This window comes from Fundulus heteroclitus, chromosome 7 (assembly GCF_011125445.2).
Source record: "Fundulus heteroclitus isolate FHET01 chromosome 7, MU-UCD_Fhet_4.1, whole genome shotgun sequence".
Classification (NCBI taxonomy): domain Eukaryota; kingdom Metazoa; phylum Chordata; class Actinopteri; order Cyprinodontiformes; family Fundulidae; genus Fundulus; species Fundulus heteroclitus.
In genome coordinates, this window is record NC_046367.1 from 32206764 (window position 1) to 32227782 (window position 21019).

At 41.1% G+C, this 21019-nt stretch overlaps 1 protein-coding gene across 1 annotated transcript in view; it reads right to left on the minus strand.

The window, feature by feature from the left end:
* The window catches only part of LOC105915872 (E3 ubiquitin-protein ligase SH3RF3), a 139136-nt gene extending 119176 nt beyond the window's left edge, over positions 1-19960 (minus strand). Inside the window, 3 exon segments of the mRNA XM_021309319.2 lie at positions 19186-19683; positions 19685-19721; positions 19723-19960. Of these exon segments, the coding sequence (XP_021164994.2) occupies positions 19186-19683; positions 19685-19721; positions 19723-19937 (750 nt within the window). The 5' untranslated portion in view covers positions 19938-19960.
* Between the last annotated feature and the right edge of the window lie 1059 nt (positions 19961-21019).

Genomic DNA, 21019 nt, shown 5'->3' on the forward strand with positions numbered 1-21019 from the left:
GATACGCAAAAAAAAAAAAAGTGCAGACGCGTCAGAGGAGGCAAACTGATCACAGCTGTGCTGCAGCAACAAACACTATGTATCAGTCTCCTGAAATAACTGCAGATGTTTTTACTCAAGCCCCAGGTAATTCTTTATGAATACAGCAAACATCTGAGAAGAATATAACCATTCATCCCTTGAAAAGAAACTAAAACCATGCCATAGCCTTTTACAAGTCCCTCCACTAATCCCGGGATAACCTTGTTTTCCTCTCTATTTTATTTTATTTATTTTTTGTTTTTTTCATCTTCAGTGATTCAGCTGGTGAATAATTATATGATCTAATCAATAATTTTGAGGCTCAGATTGTATATGAAAATTTGCTTTCATTAGATTAAGGTTGTATCAGTTCATTTTTGTCAACAATAGGTTATTATTCAAAAAAAGGAGCAATAAATGATTGCACAAGTTCCTATAAAAACAACACTTGATGAACTGAAGTTTAGATTTATGAGTGTGAAAAGCAGGTTGATGAAACAGAAGACCTGTATTCGCTGCCATGGTGTAATTCTCTTCATATGGGTGTGTAAGTGTGTGTGTGTGTGTGTGTGTGTGTGTGTGCGTGTGTGTGTATGTGTGTGCGCGCACTTGACTAAGCTCGAGCCAAGGTTCTGTTTCCTGCCAAATCCACAGTGGGCGCATTTCAACATCTCTCCATAGCGCAGAAAGATGAGGAGGAGGTGGAAGAGATACTTCTTCAATATAAGTGAAAAGAATTGAAATATATTACAGGAGTGATGTAAAACTGCACATACACGCTCACAGGCGCGCGCGTGCTGCTGCACTGTGTGACACCCGGAGAAAACACCTTGAGTTTCTACGACACCCATCTCCCGAGAGAACCGTTCCACTTCTTCGAGCGCCGCACTAGTGGAACTTTATCTGTTATGCACACATTTCGCTGCATGGCGCTTTAGGAGTTACGAGAGTCTTCACATCATTAAAAGAAATGCCGTGGTCACAAAGTGTAACTTGTAACACCTTCCCTATGTTGTAATAAAAAAATGCTTTGAGACCAACTTGGGTAATTTTACATTGCGACAGCGTCCAATAGGAGCAAAAAGAACTAATTTGGCCTTATGGTGGACAGTTTTATAATCCAGCGCTATGTAACTTGAGCTTTCTGAACATATATAACCAAGACAAAAATCTAGATGGCGCGACAATAGAGGCTACAACACACAATAAGACACTCAACAACTGCTTTTCCCTGTAGCGTATCAGGTTGTTTTCTTCTTGCCACATGCACTACATTGCCAAACGTATTGGCTCACCCACCTAAACCATTGAATTCAGGGTTTAAATTCACTTCCACGGTCACAGGTTTTTCAAATCCAGCACCTTAGCATACAGACCGCCAGTGAAAACATTGGTGATAGAACGGGTCGCTCTTGGGAGTACAGTGAATTTCAGCGTGGTACCGTCAACGGATGCCATATTTGCAACTGGGCCACTCTTGAAATTTCCTCACGACTGAATATTCCACAGCCCACTGTTAGCGGTATTATTACAAAGTGCAAGCAATTGGTAATGACAGCAACCCAGCCTCGAATTGAGAGGCCACTTAAAACCACAGAGGGGTGTCAGCAGATCGATAGTGAACAGAGCTCATCAACTTTATTCAGCAGACCTCCAAACTTTGTACACTTGGATTTGGTCAAGAACAAAGCGTAGTGTGCATCATATAATGTGTCTCCATAGCGAAGCAGCTGCATTTCTTACTTATATGAGGGATATAAGGGACTCCCAAAGTGTGGTGCGCGAGATGAAAACTGTAATGGCGGTCCCCCCACCATAAAAACGTGTAAATAAACATTTCCTTTATAAAGATTAAATCAAAAACTGTCAACTTAATAAATAAATAAAAATGTATCATAACCATCCGTATAAGACTTTATTGCTAAGTGCTGTTGCACACTTACTGTTTCTTTAAGTTAGGTTGCTTTGGGGTAATACCGGAAGAAATGTGTGGCTTCTGGGGGGAGGAGTGGTGGTTCAGGGGACTGTCGGGGTGAAAGCTGTGCCGTTCTGTTCGTCCTAAAATAAAGTGTTAGCAGCAAAACATCGGTCTGGTGCTTGGGTGTCATAACGGAACGTTACAGTATTCACACGAAAATGTATGTATTTAGAAGAAATCTTCTTCTACGCTTCATTTTAAGATGAAATATACGCATTGTGCTGTATATGCGCACCTGGCTTGATGTCTCTGCTTCAATAATTCTGGCAAATATGCTCAATTGTCTGAAATCAGGGAAACTGTCATGCAGGTGAGACATCTAAGGTTAAAGTTAGTGATGAAGGAGGAGAGGAAGAGAGAGAGAGAGAGAGAGAGAGAGAGAGAGAGAAAGGGAGAGAGAGAGGAATTGGAGGCAACAGAAGAGAGAATTGCAACGGATCCGGGAGAAGAAAATAAGCAGGGGAATCAGAACACCTTCAAATCCAACGTAAGTGTCTAACCTCACAAATGCACTTCTGGAACAATAGTCAAACATTCCCATCAACACACTCTTAAACCTTGTGAAAAGGCTTCTCGGATCGTTAGAAGCCGTTCTAGCAGTGATACATAATGAATTTCCAATACAAGATTTCACAAGGATATGAGGTATTTAGAAATGTGCAGAAAAAAAGTTTTTACGTGGACATCTGTGTCACTTAATGTCCGAGAAAGTCATTAGGACTGATGGTAGACAACCTTAATTTTCTTTTGGATTCAAAACTACTACCTCTTTCAAAGACATGCACATTTTCTTTCTTTTGTTTTATTGTATTTTAATGTTTGGTTCAATTAAAATGTTCAATTAAAATAAAGTTTTAAAAAAATCTGTGTCACAGCCTTTAGAAAATCCAAATGGGGTTAGGGTTTGGTGGATCTCTACTGATAACACATTTTGTCTCTCAAATATTGGTTCGACCATTGACCGGTGACTTTTCACCTCCATCTCCACAGTAACCAAAAGGCTGGGAGGGAAGGTTGGGGGTGGGAGGGGGTTACCCTTAACCTAACGTGTATGTGTGTGGTAATGTGTGGATTTGTGCATCTGGGTACACCCGTGGGAATAGCAGTTTCACACACACACACACACACACACAGGCGCGCACACACACACGGCACCTCAATTTCTCCCTACCTATAGAGCTGTCCTAATCCACCATCTTGCCTGGTCTACCACTGTCCAGTTTCATATCTGTATTAGTTGGGCAAAAGCTGCAAGATTAATTCAAGCAGATTTAAGCAGTATGGACAGAAACAAACTGGATAACGCTTGTGCTGCATATTGACAAACCATGATAGGGAGAACAATGCATGGATTGATGTTGCGATAACAATACTGTACAATACTCTTTTATCGTTTAGCATAACTAAAAAAAAAACAATGCTTGCTTATTAGTCATTCAGTAATGGTCTACTAAATAGGTGTTGATTGCAGCTGTATCACAGGTTAACATCAGACCTTAAAAGAAACTAATCCAGAAAAAAAAAACATTTTATTTTTCAGCTGAACTCGCCTTGACCGTTAACCAGCTCAGGGGAAAAAAAATCTGATCTTTTTCCAACAGTGAATGCACTTGAACCAAGCCTCGAAGATAACTCTAACAACAATACCGCTGGGGTAGTTACCGAAGGAAGAAATATCCAAAGTTAGCTGTTTTCAAATGTATGAAGTGCTTGGAAATCCAGTCAGAGGGCATAAAAAGGCATAGAAGGAAACTTATTTCTCTACAGAGGCATGCTGGCTGCTCACTCAGGCTGCCACAACAAAGACCTACAGTTATTTCCTTCCTTTGCCTTTTCTACACTGAACCTTTCATCATTTTGAACCCAACTTTATAAGGTCGAAAAAACAGAGCTATCTGCCACAGGTTGTCGATTTGTAACCCCCCAAGGGAAGTTTAGACAAATCGGTGATGGATAAACTGACCCACTGCCCACTTCGGCAGATTCCTGGCAGGCCGAAAGTATTAGACCAAAGGAGCTTTGCTTTATTCTTTCTAAAACTAAACTTCAATCTGTTATGGAACATCTTGAAACGTTTAGGAAAGTTGGAAACCTTTTAGGAATCTCAACGCCAAGTCAAGTGTCTACTTTCTTTATTGAATGCGTGAGAGGGCAAACATTTAAATGAGGCCAACCGTTTTAACCGTGCCAACAAATCATTAAGAGACGATGCTCAGAACAGACCAGAAAGACAAAAAAATATATCTTAATTACAGTTATCCAGGAGATATTGGAAATGGCAGTTTAAAGCTGACCCCATAAGTCTGATCTGTGCATCTCAAAACTAGTTACTCTTGCATATTTTTTGTTTTGTTTTCATAAAGCAGATGATGAATATTGCAGCTTCATATGGAAACATTTAAAACACAACAGCGCACAACTGAGAAACAAATGTACAAGCATGGAACCGGAGGTATGTACACTGGAACAACAACACATACAGATTTGACAGACACACACACACACGTAAGAAAACAGCAGAGATGTCCCAAGAGGCACAAAGCATAACTTCATAATGGTGGTGGCACACATTATCATGTGTGTGACGGAGAGAGAATGTCTGAGTGAGATGTGTGCTGGAGGAGGTCATTATGTGGTCACACTGAAATTAAAAACATTTCTGCACTCGGAAAAAAGAAAGAAAGAAGCGATGGAAAACGAGCGAAAAGCACGAGTTTACGAGAGTGTGTGCTCATTTATAACCATCTGCGTTGGCGTGCATACACAGAGTGAAAAAAAAAGAGAGTCAAAAGACAAAAGTCTTCCACTGCAGGGAATTGAATTGTGTGTGACTATTTAGCTTGCTTTTCTGTCCAAGTACAGTACGCATGTGTTGAATATTTATAAAGCGAGCAAACGACGCAAAGGTGATGACTAGAAAAAGGTTTGGCTTGTCATTTGCTGCGGAGAGTTACGGATTGCAACGCTAATGAAAGTGAATGAACTTGCGAGCAGATTTTAAATGAGGATGTGTTTCTAAGCAGATATAGAGGTAACAAACAAAAAAATGTTAGGAGTACCACATATTGTTTTGAGGAAGTTGACAATTACTGAAAACAAGTCATGCTGATAAGGATATAGTTAATCCTGAGTTGAAGTTAGGCTTTGTGTCTTCTTCGGTGTTGTGTCTATGCCACTGATTCAAAAAAACACGAGTTCAAAGGATTATTATTATTACAGGCATCCGTGGCAGACCACGTCCACTTTACAGCCCCCCGCCTAATCACCGGGAATGACAGCGCAAAGCCAAGTGTAACTCCGGAGATGAAAGCAGGTGGCGTCATTGCTGCCGTGGTTACCCCGTGCGTTGCCATGTCTACCTCAGGTAAATACAGGTATGGGAGAAGATCAAGGGGAAAGGGGTTGGGATCTTAGTGACAAACTGCTTTGTGTGAAAAAGAACAGGTTGAACACTTTGTCTCTGACGTTGATTTGCTGGTGGAACTGTGTTCCAAGTCTCAGGAACGAGTCCCTGCGTTTTTCTTCACTGATACTGAGGCTGGGTTGACGTGATTGCTGGGAGATGAAACATTTGCAAATTTGTACTTGTCGGTGCCAGTAAGGAGCTCTACAGCGCATGCTGCCATAGTAGAAAGGCACATTAAGTTAGCCTGTATCTAACAAGGATACGACTCTACTGCACACCTTTTACTCACATTAATTACTATAATCATAAAATGTTTAAGACGTATGGATCCGATTGAAAAGAAATACTTTCATCTCATGCAAAATATATTGTTGAAGAATTTTGAAGAGTGCCGTAGATATATGGTTACTAGCACTAAGGAAAATGTTGTCAAGCTAACTAGCTATGTAGCGCTAAAAAGCAGCAACGAGAGATCAGAATTTTGTAGACAATTTCCCCTCTGCAATTTCATTAAAGCTTAGACCTACTGATAATTAATTCTGATATCTCTTTATAAACTATAATGTAAGAAGATATAAGAATCGCATACACATTATTATAACCCATAAGTAAGGTATTAATAATTTATATAAGCAGCGTTACTAAAACATCAGCATTTCCCTGGAGACTATGGTTTCCTTCTGGTAGCATTTGCTGTACTCCATTGAGCCTTTATGTTATCTGCTCTAAGTCTTGGTCTCTCTTGTTGTTTTGCAGACTGAATGAACTGAAGACAGGTCTCAGCATGTTATAATCCATGACATGCTGAAAAAAAAATGACTACTTGAAAACTTTTGTATTTACTGTTAGTTGTAATAAGAACTCTGAGAAGCCCTACCCTTGAGGGATATTTTGTAGTCATGTAGGTATAATGGACGGATTATCTAATCCTCAAGCCTCCCACTGAACAGACTTCACAAGGACAAAACAGTTGCACAAAACAATCTGCCAGTAGGAAGCAACCTCGGCAGGTGAACGTTTTTATTGTCTGTTGATAGTTGTTAGTCACACTGTGGGATAAGCAGAACTGCAGCACATCGTTCAAAAATAAACTTTGCTACATCCCGGTACAGGGAAAAAATGAGATCATCGCTGTGTAGACTGATCTATAAATACATTGCACTCTATTTGATCTGTTCATCAAAGACCTGTGCGGCGCTGCTCTGTTGGCTTACAGGTGCGAGCCCCGAATGGTGATTTTATTCAAAGCTGTGTTACCGAACTGGATTACTGTGGAACTTCTTGACAAACTGTCAAACCATCCCAGCGTGTCCTGTTCGGCTGACGTACATCGTGGAGACGCTGGCGCAGCTGTCAATGCGCTACGCAGGACTTGCCCCACCTGATCTGCCCAAGGCTGTCAAAGTTAAGCATGGTCGGCATTCGCTAACGGAAAAGAGTTAGACGGGGGGTGACTGACCCAGCAGTGGTCCAAGCTTTCCCGCCCATCCGTGATTCTCTGTAATGCGCAGTCACTTCAACGCCAAATAGATAAACTCTGACTCAATGGCAGATAATGTTTCAAGTACTGTGAGTCAAATGTCTTGGTACTCACAGAAATATGGCTTCACGGGGATATTCCTAATTCCCTGGTTGAAATCGAGGGGTTTTCTCTTGTCCGTGCTGACATAGGCGATTCGTCAGGAAAGAGCTGCGGAAGGGGTGTGTGTGTGTGTGTGTGTGTGTTTGTGCGTGACAGTTGGTGCAAGTGCTACATTGTGAGGGGAAGCTACCTTCAACGCCAGTGTTGAAGTCCTGTGTTTGAGCACAAGACCCTTTTACTTCCCACAAGAGTTTGGAAATATGGTCTTCCTTGCCGTGTATGTGTCACCCAGGGGCGACGGTGCCAGAGCTGCGACCTGCAAAGCAGACTATGTCCACCAGCAGCTCCAAAGGACACCAGGAGCCCAGACCTTCATTCTAGGAGATTTCCACGATTCCTTCCTGTATTCAAACAATATATTCCGTGTAATACAAGGGACAGTAACATTTTGGATACCATTTATGACAATTTACAAAAAAATGGCTACAGTACCAAATCCCCTCCTCTTCCGGGAAAACTCTGACCACAACACTGCATTTGATTCTCACATGTCAGCCAAGGCTGAAATGCAACAAACCTCAGGTTAAAACAGGCGACTATGTGAAGAAGGAACATAATGGAGACCCTAAGAGGAGGCTTCTTGTGGACTGATTGGTCAAATATAGATGAAGCAGCTGAACTAGTAAGTAACTACACACAATTATGTGTTGATACACTGTTGCTAAAAAAAAACATTATTATTTTCCCCACTAACAAACCAAACATTATGAAAGACATTAAGGCAAACAAGCCTTCAGCAACACACACACAAAAAAAGATTTAATTCAACTGCTTAAGGAGGCCAGGAAGAGACAGAAGGACACAAGTGAAGAAAATTTCCCTTCAGTAAATTCCAAGAAATTATGAAGGTCTGTTAAAGCCATAACCAACAAGGAAACCCCCACAGAAAGCACTTAATCACAGCAGATTATTTTAATACTTTTGCAAATGAGATAACACCGGCTTGGCGCCCTGTTGTTCAAAAGTCACTGGACTCATTCACCCTTACCTCCCTCTGGAAAAAAACAAAAACATTACACCTGTTCCAAAGAAGTTGTGTCTGTAGGAAAATAAAGACTACAGACTAATAGCACTTCCCTTCTGTAGTGATGAAATGGTTAGAAAGATACATGGTGTCCATGTTAAAAGCGGATTTCTACCAACTGCTAGACCCATAGCAGTTTACATATAGGCAGAATAAAGGTGCTGAAGATGCTGTAATCAGCCTCACTCACTCAGGTATCCGGATGACTGCGATACCTATGCTCATTGACTCATTGTTGATTTTAGTTTAGCTTTTAGTAAATTACAACCTCCTCGACTGATTCAGAAAATAGTCACCATGAATATCAACCCTTTCATCATTAAACGGTTCATATAATTTCTGAGAGGTTGCTTTCAGAAGGTGAAGGTTAATCACTCTCTCTGACCCAAAGACGTCCAGCATAGGTGCACCACAGAGTACACATTACACACTAGTGACTGTGTGAGCACGTTTTCCAGTAACTCTGTCCTTAAATGTTACGATGACACAGCAGTCCTCAGTCCGGTTACAGTACAGATAGCAACAAGTTCATCCTATTTTTCAGAAATCAACAACTTAGTATGGTGGTGTGACTGTAATCGACATAAATTGTCATAAATGTAAAAAACAAAAAAGACAGAAGAAATTGTTTCGACCCCAAAGCAGCTGGTGACCACTTTAATTCATGAAAATGAGTCCAGTCAAGTGAGCTCCTACAACTACCTGGTGGTCTATATAGAGAAAACATTCTCTTGAAAACAAGCATATTGACAATCTGTGTTCCTAACTACTAACCTGGCCAGCCATATTGAAAATGTGTAGCGCTCTACGTTCTGCACATTATCAATCTGGGACGGCTCCCATCGGATCTGTTTGGGGAAAGGAGAGACATGCAGCAGAACTCTCCGAGCTGATTGGACAAAGCGCCACCTAGTTCCAACCTACCAAAGGTTAGTTTTAGCCAATCACGGTATCAATGACAAACCACAACCCGTTACCCTGGTCACAGGACTTCTTGCTTTTCTTGTTTCAAGGATAAAATAGTGGATTCTTACAAAACTGATATGTGACAGCAGCAGCTATGGGAGCATCCTGCGCTGCCATGTTTATTTTGGTTCGGCTGTGGGCTCAGCCGCCCCTTTGGTTTCGTCGCACCGGTATGTCTCGCCTTAAAGCACAATACCGCAACCATTTTTGGTTCGGTGACAAACGGTTGAAGCGGGAGCGGTACAAGATGGATTCTCGTGTGTTTGTGAACGCACAAATACCGCAAGAACTCAGCTCGCAGGCAAGGTTACCAAACTACAGCAAAGGATGTACTTCTTTTGAGGAATCCATGGGGTTAGTCAAAAGTCATGCTTGTCTTCTACTAGGGCAGTGCTGGAGAACCTATTACATTTCGGTATACAGGCTTGCTATTGAAACATGCCAGTGCAACTAAATGAGCTATCCCCAGAGCCTGAAATTCAGTTTTCTAAATAGGGGGAATTCTCCCCTTACAATCTTTGCAGAGGGGGATTTATACACCTCTTTTTCGGGGTGGGGGGGGGGTAATATCTATGCGCCTAAAAGAAGGTCTTACACTGTCCTACTCATGCCTTAGATAATATGCAGCTTTAGTTTCCTGTCACGTTCTTCCTTCCTAGTTGTCATCATAGGTGGCTCTCTCTTGTCTCCTCTGTTCCCTGTTTGTTCTCCTCTATTCACTTCTTTCCCTTAATAACGCAGGAGTCAAAGGAGGAAACAAACGTAATAATTTCAGTCCATTCCTTTTTCATTAAGGTAACTACCATAAGCTTGATGTCTCTGTGTGAAGCTTTTTTTTAAAAGCGGAACACTCCATGCCTTACAATTAATTTAACCAGATGGCAAAACTTTTCTTTGGCCAATTAATTTTCTGCAATAAAGTAGGACGTTTTTAGAGGCCCCTTCATTTCCTCTTCACATTGCAACTGTGCATTTTCAATACCTTTAGCCATCACATTTTTTTTTTTTTTTTGCTGAATCTGCCTCTTGTTTTCTTTTCACTGCTGCTGTATCAGAAACGCTGCCACTGAAGTGGACTTTTTTACAAATAAAGCAGTTCATTTCATCGTTATTGTGTTCCAGCCATGGATATATTTGCAGCCAATTAGTCTGAAACTTGTCTTTGGGCTGCTTCGTAACGTTACCGGTGCTACCTGTCGGAGGATCCGGGTCATTCCCAACATCACTGGCTTCAGCGCCGCCAGCAGTTCTTTCCTGTTTTCTTTTTTGGGAACGGGTTCTCCCTCAGCTGATGCAACAGTGGATTTACATTTTAACCAGCGGACCATGTTTGGTTTACCTTACGGTTAATAGTGTTGAAACCTTGTAGGTTGGCTGGCATTATATGAACTATATTTGCGGGAAAAAGTTATATAATGCGCAAAACCTGCCATCCCGTCTTGAATTTCAAGCCCTGTCTCCCATTAAATTAAAACTAGTGCAAAACTTATCAGTGAAAAGATGGTTGGGCCATCCAGATACTAATTAAAAAATAAGTGCTGAAAAATACACACCAAAACAAATATTCTCCATTATGACAATGAGATTTTTCCTTTAGGTTAGAAAAACAGGCTGGCAAAATGTAGTTTAAACCATTTAAAAATTCCTTTGTGCCCCATTAAAAATGCAAAACAAGAGTGGGGCAGGTATCAAATCCTATCACCTGCTGCTATATTTGACTTTTCAATCACACATTATGATTTGGATAGTTTTAGTGCGCAGGGTGCCCTCTGTTCTTAGTCTTATAAATCCAAAATTGTTGTCAAACTTTATTTTACTTTTGATATTTGATTGTAGACTTGCACAATTTTTTTTATATATCTACTTTTAGTGCAGCTTCACTTGCCCAAAACAAGTTTCCCCCATGGGGAAAATAAAAGTATATTGAACTGAAATGACAGCTCCCCGTGAAGAGTGTCGCCAAACAAATGCAAAGAGCGGAAAGTACTTTGAAAACATCCACCTCTGTCATGGTTGTTGGCCATGAAATGTGTCACGCCTGTGGTAAATGTTTGACAGTTTGCTGACAGCAAATGGTACTATAAGGAGGAAAAAACAAAATGTTGAAACGGGCTCCACCTAAGAAGAGCTTCGTCGTAAGATTGTGGGCTAATAGCTAACCAAATTTCACTAAAATCCTGTAACAGGTTTTCAGGATTGCTAGCATAGAAACAAACAAACACACTTCAAGGCTATCAGGGATAAAAAACAATAAACTGCTGGCATCAGTACTAAATAAAGCCCCATCTGCTAAGAAAGCTAAGCCTTGTACTGATGTTACACAAGTCTCTGAAAACTGAGACCGACATAATACCCTGTACTGAATGACGACTTATTAGGAGAGAGTAGAAAAATATGTCTCGTTTATTTAGATTTAACCAACCCGAGTGGACTAGCTTTTTTAAGAAGACCGGCAGATTATGTTGGCAGCATATTCCTTGAAGAAGTATTCAAACTTCTTTTAATTTTTCACATCTTCTCACACAGCAGCTACGAACATAAATGTATTTTATTGGAATTTTATGTGATAGACAAACAAGAAGTACTGAATGATTATTAAAATTATGCAGAATTGGTATTAAATCTCATTTTTAATAAAACTATTATTTGAAGGCCTTGCAGTAAGGCTACATGATATATAACAAATTTATCATCATCATAATATAAGTATGCACAATATCAATATCACAAAGGACTGCATGGAAAACAATTACCACTAGCTAAATAAATAATTATATCATATTCATTCTCTGCCTGTCAATAATTTGTGCTGTGATATTTGGTTAATTTGTTTTTTACATTTTTCTGTAAATATATATATTTTTTAACTATCCCGATACAACTTTTTTCAATAAGAACATGCTATTTAATTGGAAATATTACATGGAAATCCCCCCCTCCCCCCATTATCTAAATCAGTTCTACGTTTGCAATAAACCAGAAAGAGAAAGACATATAAGTATTTGTTTATTTTTATTCCAGGACATACGGTCATCACAACCAATATTATTGACTATTGTTTTTTTTTGTCCTTATATCAAGTAGCCCTATCTAAGAGGTTTGTGGGAGAACATCACTGAATATACAAATAGCATCAGGGAGAACAGGAAACCAAGAAGACGGGTCAGGGACAAAGTAACGGAGGCTCGCTTTTCAGCAGGACAATGGCTCTAAACATACATTCTGTCGTGATTTAGGGTTCTTGTTTGTTTTGTTTGGACTTTTCTGGAACCTGCTCTGTATCTTCTTCTTCTTCTGCTATAGTGTTTTCTGGCAGTTTACAAACTAAGTGTATTACCGCCATCATCTGGATGGAGATGTAATTCAGAAATGAATTCTCTGTCACCTCTCAGCTATCAGCCTCTGTCCAATCAGCTTAGCCATCTCCCTGCTGCCACTCACGACCAGATCAGCTCCACCTGCTGCAGTCAATTAGAGTCAACTCTGCTCACCTGTACCCCTGACTACTTAAACCTGCCTCGTTCATCCGCTCACTGCCAGAACGTCTCGTCTCGCCTCATGTGCACTGTTGCCTTGTCACGCCCACTTTCTGTGTGCTCAGCCTGTTGGACTCTGAATTTCTGCTCGTGCTCAGCTCTTCTGTTCTGGTCAGCTCCTGCCTTCATGATTCAGTTTAAGTCTATCTCTACCAGCAACTACGGGTGGGTCTGATTCTCCTGCCCTGGTTCTGCTTACAACACTACCTGCATCTTCTGGTTCCCTGCTCATCCCTGCCTCACAGCCTCCTCCGCCACAACTCACCTTTTTCAATAAAGGTTTTTGAAAGGTACTCAAGGTACTGTCAGGCTGAATATCGGGTTCCCCAGTAGTATTCCTAAAACATTCTGCGCTACACCTGACTGGTTTAGATCAAAGCCTGTTCATGGCTCAGTCAAAGTCCATACCTAAGTAAACTGAGAATGTTTGGCAACAGGGGGAAATAACTGATTGTCTCAAACCAATCAGACTATGTTTAAGCCTTTTTACAAAGAGGAAATGACAAAAAATGTGTTAGTAGTGAACAATATCTCAATACAATGCCTTCATGTTTGTCTTTGTAATCTGAACAAAAAGGGAATATATTCATGAATACATTTACAGGGCACTGTATAAAGATTTTTAACTGCCCAGGCAATGCCCCTAACTGAATGCTTTGACCTTTTACAATAAGACACTCTGGTACACAAAAGCCTACCCTGAGTTAATCACAAGTCTATATCTCTTCTTAGGAATCTGGGCCATCCAGATCTGCTCTGATATCTATCTCATTTACCCCAAAGCTGATTTTCTCAGCTGCATTAGCGGTGTCTGTGATTGCTTTCCTTATAGCACTGCTCTCTGACCCCCACTGCACCCAGGAGAATTGTAGTGGAATGAAGCCCCAGCATCCCAACTCAACTGGATGCACTTCTAATTTCCTTCCTCCTGCCTCACACTGGTAAGATCGCTGCGTTGCAGTCCATTTTCACTCACACACCTCATACACAGCCTCCTCTCAGGGGGACCAGCATCTGACAAGTCTACTTAACGCCAAGGTTTGCTTTTTTTTTGTTTTGTTTTTTTCTTGCTACCCACAATTTTGATTTGCTTTCCTGTTTGGATGTGAATGATAAGAAGGAAGATTAAAAAGTGAAATCTATCTCCGTGACTGTTCAATCTGATCAAGTCGATCATAACTAAGGTTTTTCAGAGTGTTTGTTCACTGGCTCATTCACATAAAATTTTAAGAAATGCATTATGCAATGTCAATAAGAGATTTAGTCATTAAAAAGATTACTAAGGGTATTTTTATTGTTCAAATAGCCCTGTCTTTCAGAGTTTAACCCGGTTTCTCTCCTGCAAAAAGCGATTGGTTGAGCTTTTACTGTGACTAACTGTATTTGTTTCCTTCATCCTCTATACTTGAAAACTGGCTCAGAGCTTATCTGCTTAGCTGTGCTGCTCTCCTAGATGAAGCCACTAGAGAAGCTAGCACTGCCCTAATTACCTTTTTGCTTTTATCCCACATAGAAAGTACCTCTGGGTCAGTCTGCGTTCTTTCTGTCTCCAGTCGGTTGTGGCAGAGGGCCGTTCACACTAAGCCTGGTTTTGGTTCTGCTGGAAGTTCCTGCCTGTTAAAGGTGAGTTTTCCTCTCCACTGTCGCTACATGCATACTCGGTATGAGGGGTTGCTGCAAAGTGACGACAATGCAGACAACTGTCCGCTGTTGCTACATCCTCATCCAAAAGGTGTACATGCTACAAGTCAATGACTCGTTGCAATCTGCCAGGTTTCCTTAAATATCTATATTTTTCAACCAATATGTATAACTGACTTTGTAAAGTGCCTTGATATGACATTTGTTGTTAATTGGTGCAATATAAATGAACTGAATTGAAGTAAGATTGAAAGGTTCACTTAGAAAAGCACAAATAACTTAGAAATAATTAAATGAGAATGATAGCGGACCTTAAAAAGACCACATTAAGTTATGCATCATCTATGTAAGATCTGTATTTTCGTCATTGCTGCTTTGATAGACTTTCGCTGGTCAAAGCATAGCGTCTGCAGAAGAGGGTAAAGGAGCACAGCTGGAGGAATAGCTGCTCACGCTGCTGACTCAGCATGCCTTTCCTCTGCTTTCCTTTCCATGGCAACACATCCATTCTCATCTCCAAACCTTCACACTTGATTCAGATTGCTTTGTTTTTCACCTGTCTGACTCCTTCGTGAACTGTGTCTGTATGCATGGTCATTTTCAATAAGTGTTTCACACAAAGACGGAGTTGACTGATTTAAAAATACGCCTAGGGATCTACAAACCACGACGCATGGGCATGCTCACATCCCCACATCTTAGAGGAGATTAATTTGCGCTTTTATCACGAAGCCTCAGTCCCCAGAGTGCCTAGAGGAGACTTCTTGGGCAAAGGGACTGCGGGCCATTGCAGAGGGGTTACTGAGTTATAGGCATGTGTGTACACTTGTGTGTGAGGCAATAAAAGCTAAGTCCACACTTGAGTGCTTCCCAAATAACAGAACAGCCACAACGAAGACATTAGTCTGTGTTTTCTATATTTTATCATTTACATGTGTGATAAAGAGTTTCAAATTTTGAAGTGGGGTTCTGTTAAAACAGTACAAGTGGCAAATATCTTACATGTAGTCGGTAACTCGCATGGTATCTACTTAATATGAATCCAAATTTGATGGTCCCAGTGGCCGGATCTAACAGCTAACTGGACTTCTTACATCGGCTCCAATCTCAAAAAACATCCTAACGGTGATACAGGCACTAAATCAAGAGCCTTTTTGACTTTTGTCAGGTTGCAGAGCACAATTAAAGACACAGGGATTGTGAATGGGTGGTTGGAATTGAAAAAAAGTAAGGCCATGTGACTAATATGGGTGTAAAGAGATCTTATGTAGTCGGTAACTCGCATGGTATCTACTTAATATGAATCCAAATTTGATGGTCCCAGTGGCCGGATCTAACAGCTAACTGGACTTCTTACATCGGCTCCAATCTCAAAAAACATCCTAACGGTGATACAGGCACTAAATCAAGAGCCTTTTTGACTTTTGTCAGGTTGCAGAGCACAATTAAAGACACAGGGATTGTGAATGGGTGGTTGGAATTGAAAAAAAGTAAGGCCATGTGACTAATATGGGTGTAAAGAGATCTTATGACAAGATATCTTCCAAAATTAACTTGCCACAAATTTTCTTGCTAAAGAAAAACTCTGTCTCCTGAAACCCCTATCTAGTTGCTTACATCATGTAACTTTGTCTGCTGAAGTAAGTGTAACCAAGAATTATGATAGAGGGTAGAGCTTGTCACTTTGTATGTTTGTTTGAGACTCATTTTAACATAAGAAGGGAAGTAGTTCAGGAGTTGCAGCTGTGAGGTCATAGTTGCCTGCTTGGGTAAAACAAAGAAATTTGGACATTCAAGATAAAAACATTTTGTGAATAACTGAGAATTTGCACCGGCATTTTGCAAATGAGAGAATAGTGCAACGGGCTAGCTGTTAGCCACTATCAATGCTAAAGCTAGCCTGTATTTCTGAACTTTCTTTTGGTGTTTTTGTTTTTAATGACTCATTTGATCATGATCGTTTCTTGATAACCCAAACTATAATTTTGTGTTGTGAGTTGAATATATTGGTGCGCCTCTACTATCTACCCAACAGAAGAGAAACATGGTGTAACACCCAATACAATGGTGTTAATTATACATATGCAATTTTCTTTTGCTTTTCCCCCAGCCTTATATTTATACCAGACAGTTACTGAGACAAGGAAAACTTTATATGTTCCATTGTCAGTGTATGTTTCATACAGGGAGATCAGAGGAGCTGCACTACCTCTTAACTGCATTTTAGGTGAAAACAATCATCAAATTCTGCACAATAAACACCGCAATGTTTAAGGTCCCTTCAAGAGTGTCCACGTGAACCACAAACTTTAAAGTTTAAACACTTCAGAAAATAGGATATATCCCTTTAATCCTAAAGCAGCTTCATAAAAAATGAAAGTAGTGGAAGTTTTTTTTTTATAACATTTATCTGTAAATTTAAATGGTCTTGAAACACACAGAAGACTATACTTATGTATCAGCAACTACAACCTGGTCAAACCTTATGTTTTCGCTTTTAATTTTCCTTTTGTAAGTGAAACTAAAGTCCTGTTTGGATTCATCTTATGTTTACCCTTTAATTTTCCTTTTGTAAGTGAAACTAAAGTCCTGTTTGGATTCATGTTCACTGTGATGAATAAATGACTCTTGGTGTTGCTGCTGCTGCTGCTGCTGCCGCACCTCATCACAGCAGAACGCTACACTGCTTCAATCAATTGCTGGCATGCCTGACAAGTCAGCTACAGAGCAAGAGTTGGGGGGTAAGAGAGCTAAATACAATGCCTTTACATCGCCAAGAATCCATCGCAGCCCCCTCACTGGGTCACAACGAAAACTTAGTATGCTTTTAGCACTACAATTTGTTGTTGTTGTTCAAGATTTAAAAAAAGATGCACAGATCAGCCAAAACTGTTTTGTTTTTTTAATGCTCTTAGCTGCGGATTCAAGTTTTGACTACTTTGTTTTCATTATAGCACATAAAGAGATCAATGTTCTCTAGGTTCTTTGATAGCGGCATCCAACAGATAATGACTGCAACAGATAATGAAGGAACTACAAGATTAACCTCCCTTATGCCTCAAACCATACGCCATGTAGCTTGTAGCTTTTGATTTTCATCTACCTCAAATGAAAGTAAAGCAAATGACATGCTATTGGTTCATGCATTTATAGCCTGAAAATGGTGGAACCTCTTAGTTTTGAAGAAAGACTTCTTAGTATATGTAAGCATTTCTTGGATAGCGAAAAAGATCAGAGTTTTCACCGTGACTTAGCAATCATCAAAGCTCATCGAAGAAAAAAAATGGACGATCTACGGCCGACTAATAGATGCATCGCTAATTACAACTGACAAAGCCATGCATGTATTATTTTCACTGACATATACAATCAATGGCCTTGAATATTTCTAACTCATCACAAGAACATGACTTGTTGTTAAAGGGGGGGGGGGGGGGGAGCAATAAACATTTTTGCAGCTCAATGCAGCTCATATCACATTGTGCCGTCTCACCGCCACATTTGCAGCCACATTCTTCAACACGCCGAAGCCACAAGACAATGCACTGGATGCACTGCACAGGAAGTAAACATGACTCCCACTCCACTCTGTCTGAGTGTGGGAAATGAAACCTCATACTGACACTGACCTTTATGGTCCATCCTTACAGAGAAGCCTTATTCTTCTCTCTCAGATTAGTCCATTTTCATAGATCTCAACTCAAAGGCAGGAAAGAGACCATCATCATACAATGTCAAGGAAAAGTCTTATACAGTAGTTCACATTTTCTGATGTTACAAATTCCACCTTTTAATGTATTTAATCCACACAAAACAGTGTTACAATTAAAAAGTGGAGGGAAGATGATAATGCCTTTCTTTTTTTATATTTATAAATAAAGATCCCATTAATTGTATCTCGCATTTCCAGTCAGCCACTGAGTCAACGCTTTTATCCAATTACAGCTGCAAGTCTTTTGGGGGATGTCTTTACAAGCTATTTTGATACAGCACCGTTCATCGCAAAATAGCTTAAGCTCAAATAGTGAAAAGTGATCATTAAAAAAACAACAACAAAAAAACTCATCTTTTTACAATTGCTTTTAATGAACCATTTCAGTGTGTTGACGGTTGTGTTTTTTGTTTTTGTTTTTAGTTTTCTTCCGTACAGCACTTCCTGATAATTGTCCTGAAAGGTGCAATATGTTTTGATTACGTATTATTAAATGTGTCCCTGCTTAAATACCACTGAATTGAATATATATATATTTTTTTTTTTATTTTTAAAAAATCAGCCATTTGGTTTAGTTGTGTTGGACCAGGGACACATCTAAAGGTTTTAGGACCCTCAAAGACTGGAGTTTGACAGCCCTGACCTGAACCATTATGCTTTTTCTGTATCTTTTTTTTTTTGTTTCCCAGCTGGAAAATGAACTTCCACCCCAATTTCTAACATGTTCCACCCTCTAACTGGTTTTCTTCCGCCGTTGCCCTGAATCACCCATCGTCCTCTGGACTTTGACAGGCTGCCTTTTCTCTGTTGAAGAAAAGAAGCCCACAGCATGATGCTGCCGCCACCTTACTGTACAGTATTTTTTTACGTATAGGGTCAAAAACTATGCATCCCTTCCTTCCACTTTCCAGTCAAGCACTTGCTCTGTCACGTCAAGTCCCAGGGACACACATCAGATTGTGGTGGTAATGTAGCTAAAATGTGAAAACACGGTTTGTCTTGCACGGCGCTGTGATTTCCTGATCACATCACACTCATGCTCTAGCTTTTGCGAGTTGAACATCCAACTGTAGGGGGGGGAACTCGGTGCTGCGGTTACTATCAGAATCTGCCTGTTGAAGAACTTTGTTTCTGTTTCTACAGCATGAACTCCATAAAGTTGTGCGTTGTACTGCATGTTCAAAGGATAAGAAAAGTACTAATGCTCTGCGTTGGCAAAACCAGCGCTTGCCGTGCATATGAACGGGAAAGGGACAAACCTTGACAGGGGAGCTCCTGGTGGCCACGGGCAGCTCTCTGACTGCGGTTCCCGGAGGGGAGGCGGATATCCCGGCTGCGTACCCATGCAGCGAACCACCGACTAGAGACTGCCGTCCGCCGCCTCCGCCTCCTGCGCTCCCTCGCTGGGGCCGCTGCTTGATGCCGTCCAGGAGGCGAACTAGGAGGATGTTGGCCGGCAGGTCGTCCACCCCGCAGTCCACCAGGATGCGGCACTCCGGGCAGCGGAGCTCGTTCCTGGAGCTGACGATGTTCTCCAGGCAGCGGCGGCAGAAGGTGTGCTGGCACGGCAGCACCTTGGCCGTGGTGTCCAGGCGCTCCAGGCACACCGAGCACTCCAGCAGATCCAGCAGCGACGAAGAGTCGTCCATGTCGGCGGAGAGGGCGAGCATCTGGGCTTCAGTGTGCGTGGATGCGCCGCGGGGACTTTTGCTGAGGAAAACAGAACATTCTTGGAGGTGAAGCCCGGTGGTTGGGAAAGGTGCCCACGGACGCACCTCGATGGTGTCCACCCCCCTTTTTTTCTCTCTCGCCAATACGGAGCTCCTTGTGTGTTTTGAGTGTTGTCCGCTGTTCTGGGTCTCCGTCTGTCTCCCTCAGCGTGTTTCTGTTTCTCACTGCCTCCTCCTCCTCCTCCTCCTCCTCTCTCCAGCAGCTGTGCAGAAAGCGGTGAGGTCACGCTCTCATCATCATTTTCCGCGCGCCCATCAACAATTGCGGCGTGCGCGCTCATGCGCCCGAGGCAGAAAGCCCTAAAACCACCACATGCATGCTTCCAGAGGGGGGCAGCTCCCCTGCCCAGCAGCTATTAACGCCATTTGATGTTTTTGTTTCTTTTCTCTGCACAAACTGAGCAAAACATAAATAAAGAGACGAGTCTGCTGTTGCACCATTCTCACCTGCTCCCAGTCGCAATCTGACCATAACACCTGCATTCCTTTGATATGTCCAAATGCATTGCAGAACGGAAGGTGAACGTGCAGTTTTTTGCTCAGTTTGGTTTTGTTTCCATTCAACCGCACCGAGCTAGGTGCACAAATAAGCGCATTAAGATAAATAACATAAACGGATTTAGTTTCAATTTCTGCCTAAGCCGTCTTTCTCTCTTTGGTGTGTGACAGAAGCTGACATCCTATTGATCACCTTAATAACCACAACCAGCTGACGGCGTGGGCAAAAGAATAAATAAAAAGTGGTTTGTGGCGCCACCTGGCGGGCATACCTGAAGGCTCCTGTTCGTTTTTTCCACTCAAACTTTTTCCTTTTCCAAACTCTTGCTTCCAGACTTTTCTGTCCTTTTATTCCAGTTTTAAAGTGGAATTACAAAACTACAATGTGAATGCATGATTTATAGACTATTTTACACTGATCAAAACCTAAATATTTTTTTCTTGGTTACAAAAACCAGACACAGGGGGGGAACAGTGTATGGATGAACGTGTCTAACATTTAGACCATGTGATGGGAAACACAGTCTAAACATAGAAATGTTTCTCCATAGATTAATTATTTCCCTAAGCGATTCAACACCATAACATAAAGCAGCGTAAAGTGTACTTTTATGTAAAAGAAGCATTAAAAAACAAGCATTCGTTTATAACGTGCCAAACACTATGCCGTGGTGTTGACATTCAGACATGCTGTTTGTATATTAGTACAAATAGGAAATGTGTTGTTGAAAGTTTGCAAACCAGATGCACACAATATCCACAAATATCTATATATAAAGAATCAACAATGATCATAGCAGGAAATCTTCCCAGTTTTTGTAATGAAAATTGTACAAACAAAATAAGAATACCTACTTATTATGCA